General features: G+C 37.9%; 1 protein-coding gene across 3 annotated transcripts in view; it reads right to left on the bottom strand.

Annotated features, from left to right (window-relative positions):
* The window catches only part of LPIN2 (lipin 2), an 84842-nt gene that overhangs the window by 60293 nt on the left and 9658 nt on the right, over positions 1–14891 (bottom strand). Inside the window, exon 1 of one of the 3 annotated variants that reach the window (XM_019815051.3) lies at positions 4088–4348. The exons of the other annotated variants lie outside the window; for them this stretch is intronic. Coding sequence (XP_019670610.2) covers positions 4088–4195 — 108 coding nt within the window. The 5' untranslated portion in view covers positions 4196–4348. Of the gene's footprint in view, positions 1–4087; positions 4349–14891 lie in introns of those variants that run through there. 3 annotated transcript variants of the gene reach the window in all.

Here is a 14891-nt window from a genome sequence, read left to right as displayed (position 1 = left end):
CCTGGGATTCACTTTAGGCAAATTTCTGAGGAAGGTCTTTCCTACACAGATATAGCTATGGTTAAGATGGTACAGCAAAGGCACACGAAGTTCTAAACATGATTTTATCACAGTTAAAATGGTACTCTAATAAAATAAGATCAGCATACTGTTACTCCTACCCTTTGAAAAATACCTTCCCTAAATATCTTAAGTTAAGCAAAGAGAGCTCAGACAATGATTCTAGATAATGCAATAGGTTTCAAAGAAGGGACAAATAAATATATTTTTCTAGAACAGCCAGCAAGAGTGAAAAATAACCAAAAAAATTATTTTCCCTACTTTCAATTAGCTATGTAAAACACAAACACAAAAATTATCTACTCTAGGGGTGCCTGGGTGGCTCAGTCATTTAAGGGTCCGACTTCAGCTCAGGTCATGATCTCACAGATCCTGAGTGAGTTCCAGCCCTACGTTGGGCTCTGTGATGACAGCTCAGAGCCTGGAGCCTGCTTCAGATTGTGTATCTCCCCTATTCTCTGCCCCTCCCTTGCGTGCGCGCTCTCTCTCAAAAATAAACAAACGTTAAATTTTTTTTTTAAATAATCTACTCTAGAACTGGAGTCTATAATTTTTTCTTCAGTAGAAATGGGCTGATTTTGAATATTTAATATCTAGGAAATGAATATAAAACAAAGAATATAAAAAGGTAAATTTTTTTCCAAGTGAGGGAAGATTTTTATTTCAATCCTTTCAGAGAGCTGTGTCTAATTCCTCTAGACTGGACGGACACCTGACTTGTAACATCTAAAGACAGTGATGGGATCACGACTTCTTTTTCCTATGCATAAGACTGACTCACCAGCACCTGGATCAAATCTGCAATATTGGGATTATTCCAATCAAATGGGTAAAAGCTCAGCTAATAGGGAGTATGTAATCAGGACCAGGTATGTGGATAAACTAAAAGAGGCAGCATTTATATAGCCACTTACTGAAATCTGTCCAGTTGTGTTACAAACTCAGAGCAGCAAGCAATTCAGACATACTAGTAAATGCAAAAAAAAAAAAAAAAAAAGTGAGTATCTAACAGATCCAGTGTGGCACAAGATTTGCTGAATGAAAATAATTTTTTCTTCAATAATTCAGTCATGCACTCTACAGAATCGTGGAATAGTTGTGTGTATGCACGTCTCTAAGTCTTTCATTTCTGACAATAGATAGGGGCACACATACAAAAATGGGTAATAATTTTCAAAAAGCCTAGACATATATCTGGCCAGAGCCTCTATGCTACTCTCCACAACTGGTGAGCTCATCTGTGGCATCAGGATTAAAGAGGCAAACAAGTGAAATTCCAGGAGAATTTACTCCCCCCAAATTGCCCACGTAGGAAACAACACCACATTTCTGTAAGGAAATAAAATTCTATGCAATAAATATTTAATTTTGTGAATACTGTCCATGCTGGAAGGAAGAACATGTTTGGTTTTGGACCCATTCATCCAGTGTTGTTCTAAGATTTCGGGCAGCAGGAAGTAATGACAAAATGTGCTATGGTTGGGGATTGAGGGGGAGGCTTCCCCATCTCCACAGAGGTTTCCTAGTTCAGTATAAAGTGCTCTGCCCCAAGCCACACGCCCCACCTACAGGGTGACTTGCTATCTTCTACCGCTGTTTGTTAGTAAACCTTGTTGAAATAATATAAACATACAAAATTCTCACTTACAAAAACAAAAACAAATCTTTTGGACTCAACCACACTAGTGCCCAGGTCCTTTGACAAAGAGTGCAGAGGGACAAGGATGGAGAAGGACTGCCTTCTTGGCTTCCTCGAGTCCCCTGCCACTGGTGAGGACATGAAAACACAAAGTCAAGTTCTCTCTTCTGCCCCATGAGCAGGTCTTACAGCCTCTGTTGGGGTTCTCATCTCTAAAAGGAATGGCCAGATGCTGTCTAGAGTCTCCACAGAAAGATTTGATTCTAAAAGTATTTCTTAGGATTACAAGTTTGGCTAAGAACTCCTGTAGTCAATATGTTGCCCTAATTTAAATAAGTGGTGGAAATTAAGGCCAGCAGATTTTGGAACTTCAGAGTATTTAAATATGAAATAATTTGGTCTTTTTCTTACCAAATAAAGGAATTATCTTCACTTGTTTAAAAATTATGGAAACCTTTTTTTTCAATTCCTAATTTCTAACAAAGCATATAAATCTTTTCATGGTTTTTTAAACTATTAGATTTTATACATTTATGTTCCAAATCCATAAAATCATCTCCTTTAAGATAGAGACATTCATTCACCTTCCAACAAGAGGTGTGCCCAGGCAGCATATGAGTAGTAAGGAGAGTCAGGGTCACTGAGGGCCTGGATCCTGAAAACTAGGTTTCTCTGTCTCCCTGCTCACCACACACATACACACGCACACACACACACACCCAAGTTATAAAGTCTAACTCTCATATAATCAATACAGTTCATTAAGCAGATATCAAATCCAGTGTTCCAAACACTAGCCATCCAGAAAATCCAAGTTTCTCTTGGGGCAGGGGAGGTGACTCATGGGATTTCAATGTTCTAACATTAACATAAAAGGGAACTGTTAATAAAATGCAGTCTAATCAAATACCCATTGACCTCTCTCTAGAAAACACGAGTAGTACGAAGCATAAGAACTTTTTCTGGTGATGGGTGGTTTGCGTGTTAGTGCTACTCACTAAAAGAATTTTTTAAATATTTCATAAAGATTCAGCTATGTTCACTATTCTCTCTGCTGACCTTTATGACCAATGTGCATGAAGCCATAAATATATACTATTAAAAAGGAAATTTCAAAAGTAAATTACCTCTCCCTGTATACTTCCATTCATATTCAAACACTGTCCAGTTCCATAAGTTCCTGAGAACCCTGAACAAGTACACTTTCATCAAGTCCAAAAAGCAAAAGCACACAAATGTGGTAACATTTTTAAAGGTGACAAAAATTTGTGTAACTTTAAAAATCAACATGATTATGAGTCACAGATTTTTGAAATTATCGACCGGTTCTTATTTTACCCTTGTTTTCATGAAAACAAACATTCTTAATCTTCTAAGAAATACCTTTACCTCATGGTATTTACTTCTGATTATTTTTAAAGGAAAAGGTTCCACAGGTAGAGTTAAATTATATTATCTTCTATTTACCTGATTTTATTTCCTTAATGCAGACTTCTAGAACTTATACTTCTGTATGATTTTTTTTAATTTAAATTTCTTTTTAATGTTTACTTATTTTTGAGAGAGAGAGAGAGAGAGAGAGAGAGAGAGAGAGACAGACAGACAGACCGACCATGAGCGGGGGAGGGGAGGGGCAGAGAGAGTGAGGGAGACACAGAATCTAAAGCAGGCTCCAGGAAGTCAGCACAGAGCCCGATGCAGGGCTCGAACCCATGAACCACAAGATCGTGACCTGAGCCAAAGTCGGACGACCAAACGACTGAGCCACCTAGGCGCTCCTGACTTGTTTTATTTTATATCTTATCTAGATTAAACAAAAAAAACAAAAAACAAAAACCAAAAACGTCAATTTGCATTTTGCCCACATAAGTCAAGTTTATAAAATTTTTTTGTTTGTAATCACAGAAGAAAGACTGCATTCTTTTGTATCATAGAATAAAATGCCAGTTTCAAAATATTAGTTTAGTTTTCAAAAAAATTGCGGCTAGGACAATAAAAACCATAAAATTTTTAAATGTTTTCTATTCCTCAACTACTGTACTTAGAGATGCAAAAATGTGAAACCAGATAGGTTTAGTCTGAAGCCTAGTTTAAAAAAAATAAGCAGCAACCTCATTATTTGTCTAGGCAGAAAGTTATTTGTTAATAGAGAAATAGAGAAAATAGAGAAGAGTATAAAGATGGTGTAGCGTGAATGAGGGAGAAGAGGTGCCAGATATTTCTGTTGAATGTAACATTAAAAGTTAATAAAATCCGTGACGATGTTACATTTTCCAAAGAAAAGGCATTAGCCATTTTCTTTTGGGGGGTGTCCCCCCCTCCTCCCTCTAGACTACAGACTGAGCCAGCGAGCAAGCAAAGGGAAGGACACTGATGCAAGTAACTCACCAGGATACCAGCAGGGGCCTTTCCATGGTAAACACCTTCAGTTTCACTTAATAGGCCTTCACGAACCTTCTTCTCTTCATCTGTACTATCACCTTCTAAGTAAAACATCTTAAAACTGAACTAGCTTATCATGTCTTTTTTTCAGAGACAAAGTTACAGTTCTAAATTATCAAAACGGAAAGCCACTCTGCTGACAAACTGAGTACAAACCGTTTGCACACACAGTAATATGGCTAAAACTGAAAGGAAATGGTTCTTTAAAAAAAAAAAAAAAGCAATACATACAACGTCTTTACCAATAAGATTTGCTCAAAACACCTCAACCCCTTCTCTCTAAAGAAGATAAGGAGGGGCATGGGACAGGCTGTGCCATGTGTTTACACTGATAGGTACCAAGTCCTGCCCAATCACATGACGGTCCCTACAGCTTCCATCACACAGGACACGGATTGAGTTAATGATTCTCCAAATCAATCACATCCTCGTTTTTAGAAATAAAAACAACTACACTTATAGAGAAATAATCTTATACAACCATTTAAGGGAAAATAGTTTTCATATATTTTCTAAGCATCAACAAGCTTCCCAAAGACAGCAGGTTACACATGCTTTCTAGAACTCAGTAACCAACAATTTTTTGTCATATTGGCATGACCCAATTTATTTTCACAATTTCTGAATGGAAGATAGTGTACTCAGCCCTGTAAATAATGAAAAATTTATAATAAATTATGTTAACATATTATTAATTATATTGTTATATATTAACCTGTAGTACAACAATGAAGAGTATGACATTGAACCACTGTAAAAATCAAACATTCCTGGTATTTCCTTTCTACCTTTCTGTAAATCAACATATGTATACTATTTTACTCAATACAGTTGTGTAGGGCTGTGATGTTCCTTACAATTAGCCATCAACCACATGTGGCTATATCTATAATGTTGCTAGAACCAACTGAGATGTGCTGTAAGTATAGAATACTGTACCTAGAATTAAAAAAAAAGTGAAATAATCTAATTTTTTATACATACATGTTAAAATGATACTATTTTGGACATGCTGAATATGATATACTCTTAAAATTATATTTTACCTGTTTTTTTCTTTTCTTTTTACTTTATGTAATTTAAAATTACATAAACGGCTCCCATTATATTTCTATTGGAAAAAGCACTACTGTAGGGCCCTGAGACAATCTTGAGAAAAAGGATGTTTAGTTGAAGTTCTACTAATGAAGAAATGAAGACAGGATTTTTAATCATTCCATGGAAGTATTGTGTTAATTCATCAACAATATACTAGCTGATCCTCATGTATTTAATGTTCAATCTTATTAAACTTTTTTTTCTATGTCTAAACATCACAAAAAGACAGTATTTCCAAATGTTTGACCAAGTAAGGGGAGGCGGGTAAGGTTTACCACAGCAATATATTGCTAAGATCCATATAATAAAAATATTAAATGGCAGAATTTAAAACTAAATTCACCAATATGAGAAGTGGCAAAAATTTAGCTTGATTCAGTAGGTTACACTGCTTGCTGCCCAACCTACAGATATTAATGTGTGCCTGGAGTACATGATGCCCACTGGTGCTTATTATCTAACTCAGTATATAACAGTTAACACAAATTCCTCCGTTTAAAAGTGTGGGGTTTTTTTGGCCTAAATATTAAACATATAACAATTTAAACCTCTTCCTCTATGTCCTATTATAGTTCTAGATCCCTGGCATCAGACGGCAGTAAGAAAAAAAAAACTGATATTGGGGTGCTACCAATGGGAAATAAGACATCGGGGAGAGGGAGAAGCAAATAAAAGAGAACGAAAAAGAAGATTAAGGAAAAACTACATAAGAAAATGAGAAAGGGGTTAAAAAGGAAAAACAGAGGAAATAAAACTGGGAAGTGATGAGAAAATACACAGGTGGAATGACAAGAAAAGGGGAAAACTGTTAAGAAAGGTAAATGGTGGGATAAAGATACTGGAAACAGGGAAAAATAAAAACTTCATTTTAAAAATGAGTAAACTGAGGCATACAGAGACATCAGGCAGTTAGCCCAAGGCCACCCATTTAGTTGGACCTGATTTCTGGTTTGGTGCTTTCTCCCATAATGCCATGCTGAGACCAGAAGACAAAGTGCTAGGGAAAGGAGGATGGTGGCTGACCAGAAGGAAAGAGAAAGGGCTAACAAGAGAAGAGAGGCAAGAGCCTAAGATTAGTGGGTATGACCTCTGTTCGGGCAACCTTCACCTCAAACACCTCTTACACAATAATCAACCCCTAGGCCAGTCACTTCAGTTTTCTCTTAAGTCTTGGTATCGTTTCACTGTTTGTTTGGATTGATGACTCACAGAATGTTCTGACTGCAAGTGAACATGCACCATGGACCCAGACAGGGTGAGTGCATCTTCCAAACACCAATTTTGTAAGAGGCACACACCTCCAGCTTCCCCTAGCTGTGACTGTGGATCACCTGACTCCCAGCTAGTACCTGCCATTCTGGTTCCAGCCCATCAGTTGAGTGGTGGCACTTTTTGGACTTGGTCAATAAAAGTTAAAATTACAATGAATAATTCTTAACTATCCATATGGTTTTTCAGAGAAAAATGTTACTGTACTGTCAAACTTTTCCTCTACAGGCAAAGATAATAAATGGTAAGTAGTCAAGAAAGACTACTTTTTACTTTTCCTAAACTTAAATCTTTCAAGAAAAGGTCTATCTTGGAGAAACAAAGCTAAAATGCTAGTCAGGAGAGTCAGAATCTTGTTTAGACTCCACAGCTGATAATGATGCTAGTAAAATACACATCTTTGTTTCTTTTCACTACTGATCCCCTAAGTATATGAGACTTAGGAGATTAAGTATTAAAATGCTTTTAAAGGTGGCACAGGGATTTACTTAAAACTTCTTAACCTGAAATCTGCTTATTTGAGGTTGAGCTAAACTGGTTCCACAGAAGTACTTACACAAGTTATATTCAGACTTTGATACAAAAAATGAAAATAACCTACATCCCCCCAGTGGTCAAACTGTGGAATAGCAACTTATTTCTACTGAAATACCCATGACGAGGTAAAGAACACTAAAAAGTTCTTACTAGAACTCATGATGAAAATACTTTTTAAAGCCTCGGTTACAAACAATTCATAATCTTTACCATAATTATTCTACAGCAAAGGAATTAACTCAAGTACATGTCCGTATCTTCAAGAGCACTCACGACTGAGGCCCACACACAAAGGACTACAGAGTTCCTTGAGCCAGAATGGCTCTCATCATCTATGCTAATGAAGTTTTTCTTCTTATATCTGGAATTACTTATAATTCACTGTTTACTTACGAAAAAAGGGACTTATATGCATTCTTCAAAACCAAGAGCAAAATTCCTCTTGATAATTCTCTGAGGTTTTTCAAACATTTACAATTTAACTGCTTATTGGATAATGGCTAGTTTACTCAAGGTTCTAGTGTTTCGTTATATCCTCATACAATCCCCAATTCTCTGAACAGGGTAGCCAGTGACTATTTCACTTGAGCTTTGAATGAATGAAAAATCAAATGCATTTGGGTCTTTTCAGGAACAGAGGAGAAAAAACTGGAAGGGTCTCCTGAGGCCCAACTTAAAGTATCTTTCTCAAAGGTAATCTTGTTGACAACTTATATTTTAACCTTTAAAATTTAACACATTTTGCATTCTACTCTGATGCATCCATTTAATATGAAAAAAAAAGTGACTGAATAAAGGTTTCTTCTACAAAATTCAAGGGTTAATTTATCACATTTACTCTAGGGCCTAGAATATCTTCAATTAACATATCCCATTTTAGGGAGTTTGGGACTAAAAAATCTTTGAAGCTGAACCCTTCTGACACTAATGTTCTAGGTCAAACTTTCACCCAATATTCTGAGACCAGAGAGATTATACTGAGAGTTGTCTGGCTGTAGCTATCAAGTGTATCTGTTTGATCATTAAGATCATAAAGCTAAACAGCCCAATTAAGGATGAGAAGAATCATGGCTTGACTTGTGTCACCAATTCTGGACAACACTTCCAATAAAATAAAGCCAGAAACAAATGGGGAATGCTCTGCTCTGCTCCAAATTCCCATGGCAGCTGCTTCAGTGGCTGTGGCTGTGGCTGTGGCTGTGTGTGTGGGTGTGTGTGCCCATCCACGTCCTGTTAATCACAACTGTTTCTGTTTAAATGTTTCTCTTTCTTTTTTCATTTCACCCTCTGAATAGCGGTGTGAAATGACCCTGTCGCCATGGTGACACTCAGAGATGACACCCTAAGTACATAAACAATTTTCTGTACTAGGACTAGGTCACCCCATTTTACCTACACTCAAGAAATCCTGTTGAAATGCAAGCCATATTATTATCAAATTTAAAAATTGTAAATAATTTTAAAAGTGTGACACTTCTATCTTTTAGAAACAAATTTGTTGCTATAAACTCACCACTAACAGGAGCACACCAGTGTATCACATTGAGGCCAAATGAAGATACTTTAAAGGAAGTACAGTATTAGATTTCTCCATGCCAGGTCAAAAGTGAGATGGCTTAGAACTTGCCATAGAAAACTACGACAAATAATAAATGAAGTAAGCAAGACTTAATATCATTAACACAATCCAAAGAAAACTAAACAAAAATTCTAACAAATTATGAGATAAGCATCATGCAAGGACCCAAGTCAGTTGTACACTCACATTCCTTGGCTCTCAAGAGGAATTTCCCCTTCTTCAGCTAGTTTTGCATATATCTAAAGATTTTCTGGACCACTTGAAAAACTGGTGATGGTTGTTTTAACTACTTTGTTGCTGTAACTGCACCTCCTTGAATTCCTTACAATTTTTTTTAATTAAAAAAATACTGGTAATTAGCTGGTACTCGTCTTCCAGTCCTCTTCTTCCATCCATCTAAGTGAACTGCTACTGTAATGTTGATTAAGTATTTAGAGACCAGGAACTCAGCAACAATCTCTTGGATATGTAGTTTCTTGAGGAAAATGTAAAAATTCTATCACACATAAAATTCATACCAATAATAATAAATATGCTAGGACCTCAAGAGAAAAGTGTATAAAAAGACATAACCAACTGACATCCCATATACATAACTATTACTGACAGTGAGAACCTGCTCAAGTTTTACAGCTGCTAGAGAAGCCAGGATATAATAAACCAAGGCTTGACTCCAGAGCCTTTGCTTTTAACCACTTCACTGATGTTTAATTTACAATTTGCTTGCTATCATACTGATAAACTTAAAGAAAATACCATCCAAGCAACTGGGATTATCATTTTAATAAAAAATCATCATGAGCACTACTGGGAAGAGTCATCCTGGTAGGACAAACAGGTGAAAGTATAAATTTTTATCTGTAGCCTTAAATGGGCCCCCAGTGTATCTGGCAACCCTGCGAAAGGCTTGCTCTCCCAATTTGTTTCTTTTTCAAACCTGCAGGTTTCTCAATTTGATGGCATCTACCTCACCCTTCCCTTCCCATCAGCATTTCATACTCTTGTATGCAGGTTCATTTGTGTTCTTCAGGAAATGAACAGCAAAATGGCTAAAATACATTGCTATGACAATGGTAACTTTAGGAATTTCCTTTTACAATATTAAGAAAATTCTAATGCTATATCTATACTGATTACCAGATTTTATTCAACTGGCTAAATTTAAACTAAAATGAAAATAACCAGAACTCTTAGATTATTGTCTTTCAGAAATTCAATCTGCCTACTTCAACCTAAAGTTCCCCTAAGATGCATTAAGAGAAAAAATTGTAGTGGGGTACCTGGGTGGCTCAGCTGGTTAAGTGCCTAACTCTTGATGTCAGCTCAGGTCATGATCTCACGGTTCAGGAAATAGAGTCCGCCGTGGGGCTCTGCCCTGACAGCACAGAGCCTGCTTGGGATTCTGTCTGTCCTCTTCTGCCCCTCCCCCTAAAAACTGCATGATCACTATCATTACTATATGGTCACAACTCTTAAACAGCACAGAAGTAGATTATTGTTCATCTCTCTGACATGCATGATCCACCAGATGTTGCTCTAAATGACTTGTAGCTAATGTGAAAACCCTAACCTACCTTAAGGGGTAAAAACCTTCCACCACTGAGCATAAAATGATATATTTTGAGACTCTGAAAGTAATTTGAAAAGAAAATGGAGTTCCAAAATGTTGTAAGAATGATAGCATCATTGAAATGCATATATTGCACTGAAGTGGGCAGTGTACATTTATTTGATCGCATTAAGTTTTTAGTCATATTCCTTCACAGGAACATCTTTTATAGGAGTATCAACAGTTTCCTTATTCATTTGTAATGGAGCTCATAGCTGAAGAACTTATATTAGATCTTACGGGTAAACTTTACACTTCACAATGTGTTGCATCTTTTATTTAAATAGTATTTTTCATTGTGAATAATGTCCAATTGTCATCATCCATCACCCCCATCTCAATAAGCACTGTGAGGATGCAGGAAAGAAATGACTATTTGCTCACATCCCAGGACAGTCTTGTATCCAATATCATACATGTAACCCAGAACAACAGAACCACTTCTTGTTTCTCCCCTCCTCACCACACATAGAAAGCATCATGTGGTTTTACAGAGACCTTACATTTTGTGAGTATGCACACTTCATTTTTGGAGCTTGTATTTTTTTTTTAAAAGAATTTTTAAAAGTTTATTTATTAATTTTGAGAGAGAGAGAGAGAGAGAGGGAGGGAGGGCAAGGGAGGGCGAGGGAAGAGAAGGGGCAGAGAGACAGGGAGACAGAGAATCCCATGCAGGTTCCACGCTGTGGGCGAAAAACCCGATGTGGGGCTCAAACTCCTGAACCATGAGATCGTGAACTGAGCTGAAGCTGGACACTTAATTAACCAACCAAGCCACCCAGGTACCCCAAGAGCTTGTATTTTTCTAAACCTACCTGAAATTCAAAGGAACATGACTGAGGTCAAAGCTGTAGCAATCACCTCTGGGACAGCATCTGAATGCCAGGCCATTTCCTTATAACCCTTCAGGATACCATGATGAAATCAAGACAGTACCACAATTCCAGTTAAAAGGTGACTTTTGCTACATAAACCATTTGACCCGTCTCACACACTGCATCAATCAACTTTCAGTGACTCCTGTAGGTGGAGAGAAAGGTCTTCCCTGTACTGGTAGCATACGAATAAAAAACAAGAAAAAAAAAAGTACCAATCTGCCGGCTTACTTAAATGATGTCATAAAAGTGACCAGGAGAATTCCTCAGCTCCTGTAACACATATTCAGTTTTTAATAACACCTGCAATTTCTCTTACATTTAACTCTCAGAATATAGCACCTCCCTCCCTGTTTCCTAGATCAGGAAGCACAAATTCACTACTTCTCCACTCTTCTCTTTGGAACTGCCTGGGTCTGTCTCAATTAAACAGAATGTGGTGACCATGAGGCCAGGAAGCAGGGATATGAACTCCTGTGCAGCCATGCAAAGATCCCACTCCCAACTCCAGGCATCCCATATTGGCCATATTTCCCAGAGGCTTCTGGGAAAACTGGGAGAGGCTGTGGAGATGGATGAGAGCCTTCCACCAAAATCCAATTAAAATATAACTCAAATTTCAGGCCCTGTTTTATTGTGCATAATTACTACTGGAACCCTAGTAGGATTTGCAGAAATGTTAGGGGGGAGCTCCCTTTCCCGGCCTGGGAGGACATTTGGGTGGATAAAGGGAGAATCTGTGGAGACAGTAGCCATCACCAACTGCACCGCTATGAGAGCCACTCATCACTCCAGTTTGAGCTGTGTCCTAGTTTTACAGTTTTGCAAAACAAATGCCAGGTAAGGCTGAGCCACTTGTGTTATCACAAGCTGACTTGTACACTGAGCTACTTCAACAAGACAGAGGACTTCCAAGAGCAAAAGCAATTCAGTGAAGCAACATTTGGAATGTTGGAAAATAAAACTTGTTTCGCTCACTGACCTGTTTAAAAGCAGTGCCTACTTTATAACATGTTAGGCACTATTCTATTCTGAGATCAAGCAGTGAACCTGGTTGATGCACCTGCTCTTATAGCATTTAGATTCTAATGGAGAAAGAAGAGACAAGAAATAAAAAATAAAATTCTAGACTGGGATAACTATTACACAGGAAATTAAAGAGAGTGGTGCTGCCAGAAAGTAAGGGAGGAAGGGTAGGCTACTTTTAGGTAAAGGAAATGAGAAGCCAAAACCAAGAAAATGTAGGAAGAATTTTTAAAAACAAACAAACAAACAAACAAACTCAACCCAGGAAGGCTCACATCTGAAAAAACAAGTATAATTAACACGAAAGAACATTAGAACCTGGCTGATCATACTCCCATAACTATGCCATGATAATATACTTAGGATTTACTTTCTCACAAGCCACTGCTGCTGTTCCTTCTTTAGTCATGTTGCCAACCTTCAAATTACTTTAGAAACAGAGCAAGAGTAGGAAAAAAATGAGGTGACTCAGATACTAAGTTATCAAACATTCAGGAAACCAGCAGAAATTTAACAGTCACATAAATCTGAACAAAAACTGCAAACCGTAACCTAAAAATTACTTCCTGAGAGTTGCTTTCTAATCTTCAGTGAAGATAGATGTGACTAAAACAGTCTTTAAAAATATTACAATAACTAGACATTCTGTTAAACACAAAGGAAGACATACACTTTATTTTCATTCTCTCTTAAAAACCCAACTGTTCAGAGTTGAACTGTGCCGCCCCAAAAATGCTAAGTTGAAATTCCAACCCTCAATATCTCAGAATGTGATATTTGGAAACAGGATCTTTATGGAGGTAATCAGGTTAAAATGAAGTCATTAGGGTGGGCCCTAAACCATCATGACTGGCTTCCACAGAAAAAGGGGTAATTTGGACCGAGAGAGCGAGAGAGAGAGAGAAAGAGAGATGGACAGACACACACATACAGAATTCCATGTGACCATTAAGGTATCTACAAGCCAAGAAATGCCAAAAATTGTCAGCTAACCACCAGAAATTAGGACAGAGGAATGAACAGATTCGCTCTACAGGCTTCAGAAGGAACTAACCTACCCTCTGGAACAGTGAGACAATAAATTTTTCTGTTGTTTAAACCATCCAGTTTCTGGTACTTTCTTGCAATACACTCACTAACATAACAGTAAAGAAATAAAAAAGGGGTAACTCACAAGTATAAAGAATGGCTAGAGGCAATGACAGCAAATGAAAAGAGGTCAAGTTTTTAAAAGATGAAAAATGGATGGAGGAAAAAAAATGGAGGATCAGAAAGTAATTAAGTGCTTAAAAAAAGAGCCCACATTGGTGGAGGTATGTAAACAAAACAAAAAAACACATTAGAACTACATAAAATTATTACAACTACAAGATAATTTCCCAGGAGGGTGCCTGGGTGACTCAGTGGGTTGAGTGTCCAACTCTTGATTTCAGCTCAGGTCATTATCCCAGGGTCATGGGATTGAGCCATGCATCAGGCTCGGTGCTGAGCACAGAGCCTACTTAAGATCCCCTCTCTCCTTTTGCCCTTCTGCTCCTTATCCCCCAGTCACACATTCTCTCTCTCTCTCTCAAAAAAAAAAAAAAAGATAATTTCCCAGAGTCAAAAACATGATTTTCCAAAATGAAAGTTCCCACCAAGTGCCCAGCACAAAAGATGAAGAGGTACCTGAACTGTAGTGGCCTCTATCAAAGGCAGCCACAATGGAAAGATGCCAATAAACAATGTTAAAGGCTCTGTGGTCTTCAAGGACAAAGGATTCAGCAATCACCCTGTGGGCATGGCTCCACAAAGCAGGATGCACACCATGCTCTCAATCAGAGGCACAGCACCCAATGCCAGCTACCTCCCGAACTTTTCATGAGGACATACAGCTGCAGGTGATCCTGTCTGTGGCGTGAAGCCTCACCAGATCTGAGAAGCACTCATACGTTCTGAGTGTTTTTAGGCCCTTCTGACCTACAGACACTGATGAAATACCTGCCTGCCAACCAGGCATGAACGTACAAAGCAAGGCCAGGACTGTGGGTTCACCGTGAAGCCAGGTGAGGAGGGCTCTTCCCAGTTGTTCCAGTCACTCCTTCACCATTAATGGTCCAGGGACCACAGTTGCAATTCACAAATGAAGGCACCTCATCAAAAGATGAAAGTAAGAGCGACTTCAAAAAGAAGTAAAGTTTCGAAAGAAAGAAAAGAAAAAGAAAGGAAAGAAAGAAAGAAAAACAAAGAAAAGAAAGAAAACCGGAAGAGAAAAGGAAAGGATACATAGAGTGGGAAGGAAAGAGAAACAGAAATTAAAAAGCTTGGGATTTCTCAACAGTAACAAGTCAAAATTCTAAAGGAAAACGATTTCCATTCTAGCATTCCATAGCCAGCTTACCAATTAAGGATGAGGCTAGAATAAATTTCCAGTCAAGTAAGGTCTCAGAGTTGACCTCCTGTGAACCCTTTCTCAAAAAGCTACAGGAGGATGTGCCCACCAAAAATGAGGAGGCAGGCTGAGAGAGGAATCTCTAGGAAAGACTACCCAACAGAGGTGAGAAACTAATGGGATGCAGGTGAGGTGTTCACTGCCCAGAGCCCTGTAATTCGGTCTGAAAGTGGGGGCCTGAATTTGTGACTGGTACTAAGAAACATGAGCCAACAAAACAATTAACTCCAGAAAAAACAGAAATTTGAACTGGTGAAGAAATTAAATCACTGTATATGCCTAGTTTTAAGCAACACTTGGTCATGAAAACATAAATACTGAATATA

Source organism: Felis catus, chromosome D3 (genome assembly GCF_018350175.1).
Source record: "Felis catus isolate Fca126 chromosome D3, F.catus_Fca126_mat1.0, whole genome shotgun sequence".
Classification (NCBI taxonomy): domain Eukaryota; kingdom Metazoa; phylum Chordata; class Mammalia; order Carnivora; family Felidae; genus Felis; species Felis catus.
Note: the sequence above shows the minus strand (reverse complement) of the source record. Positions and strands in the feature narration are given on the sequence as shown.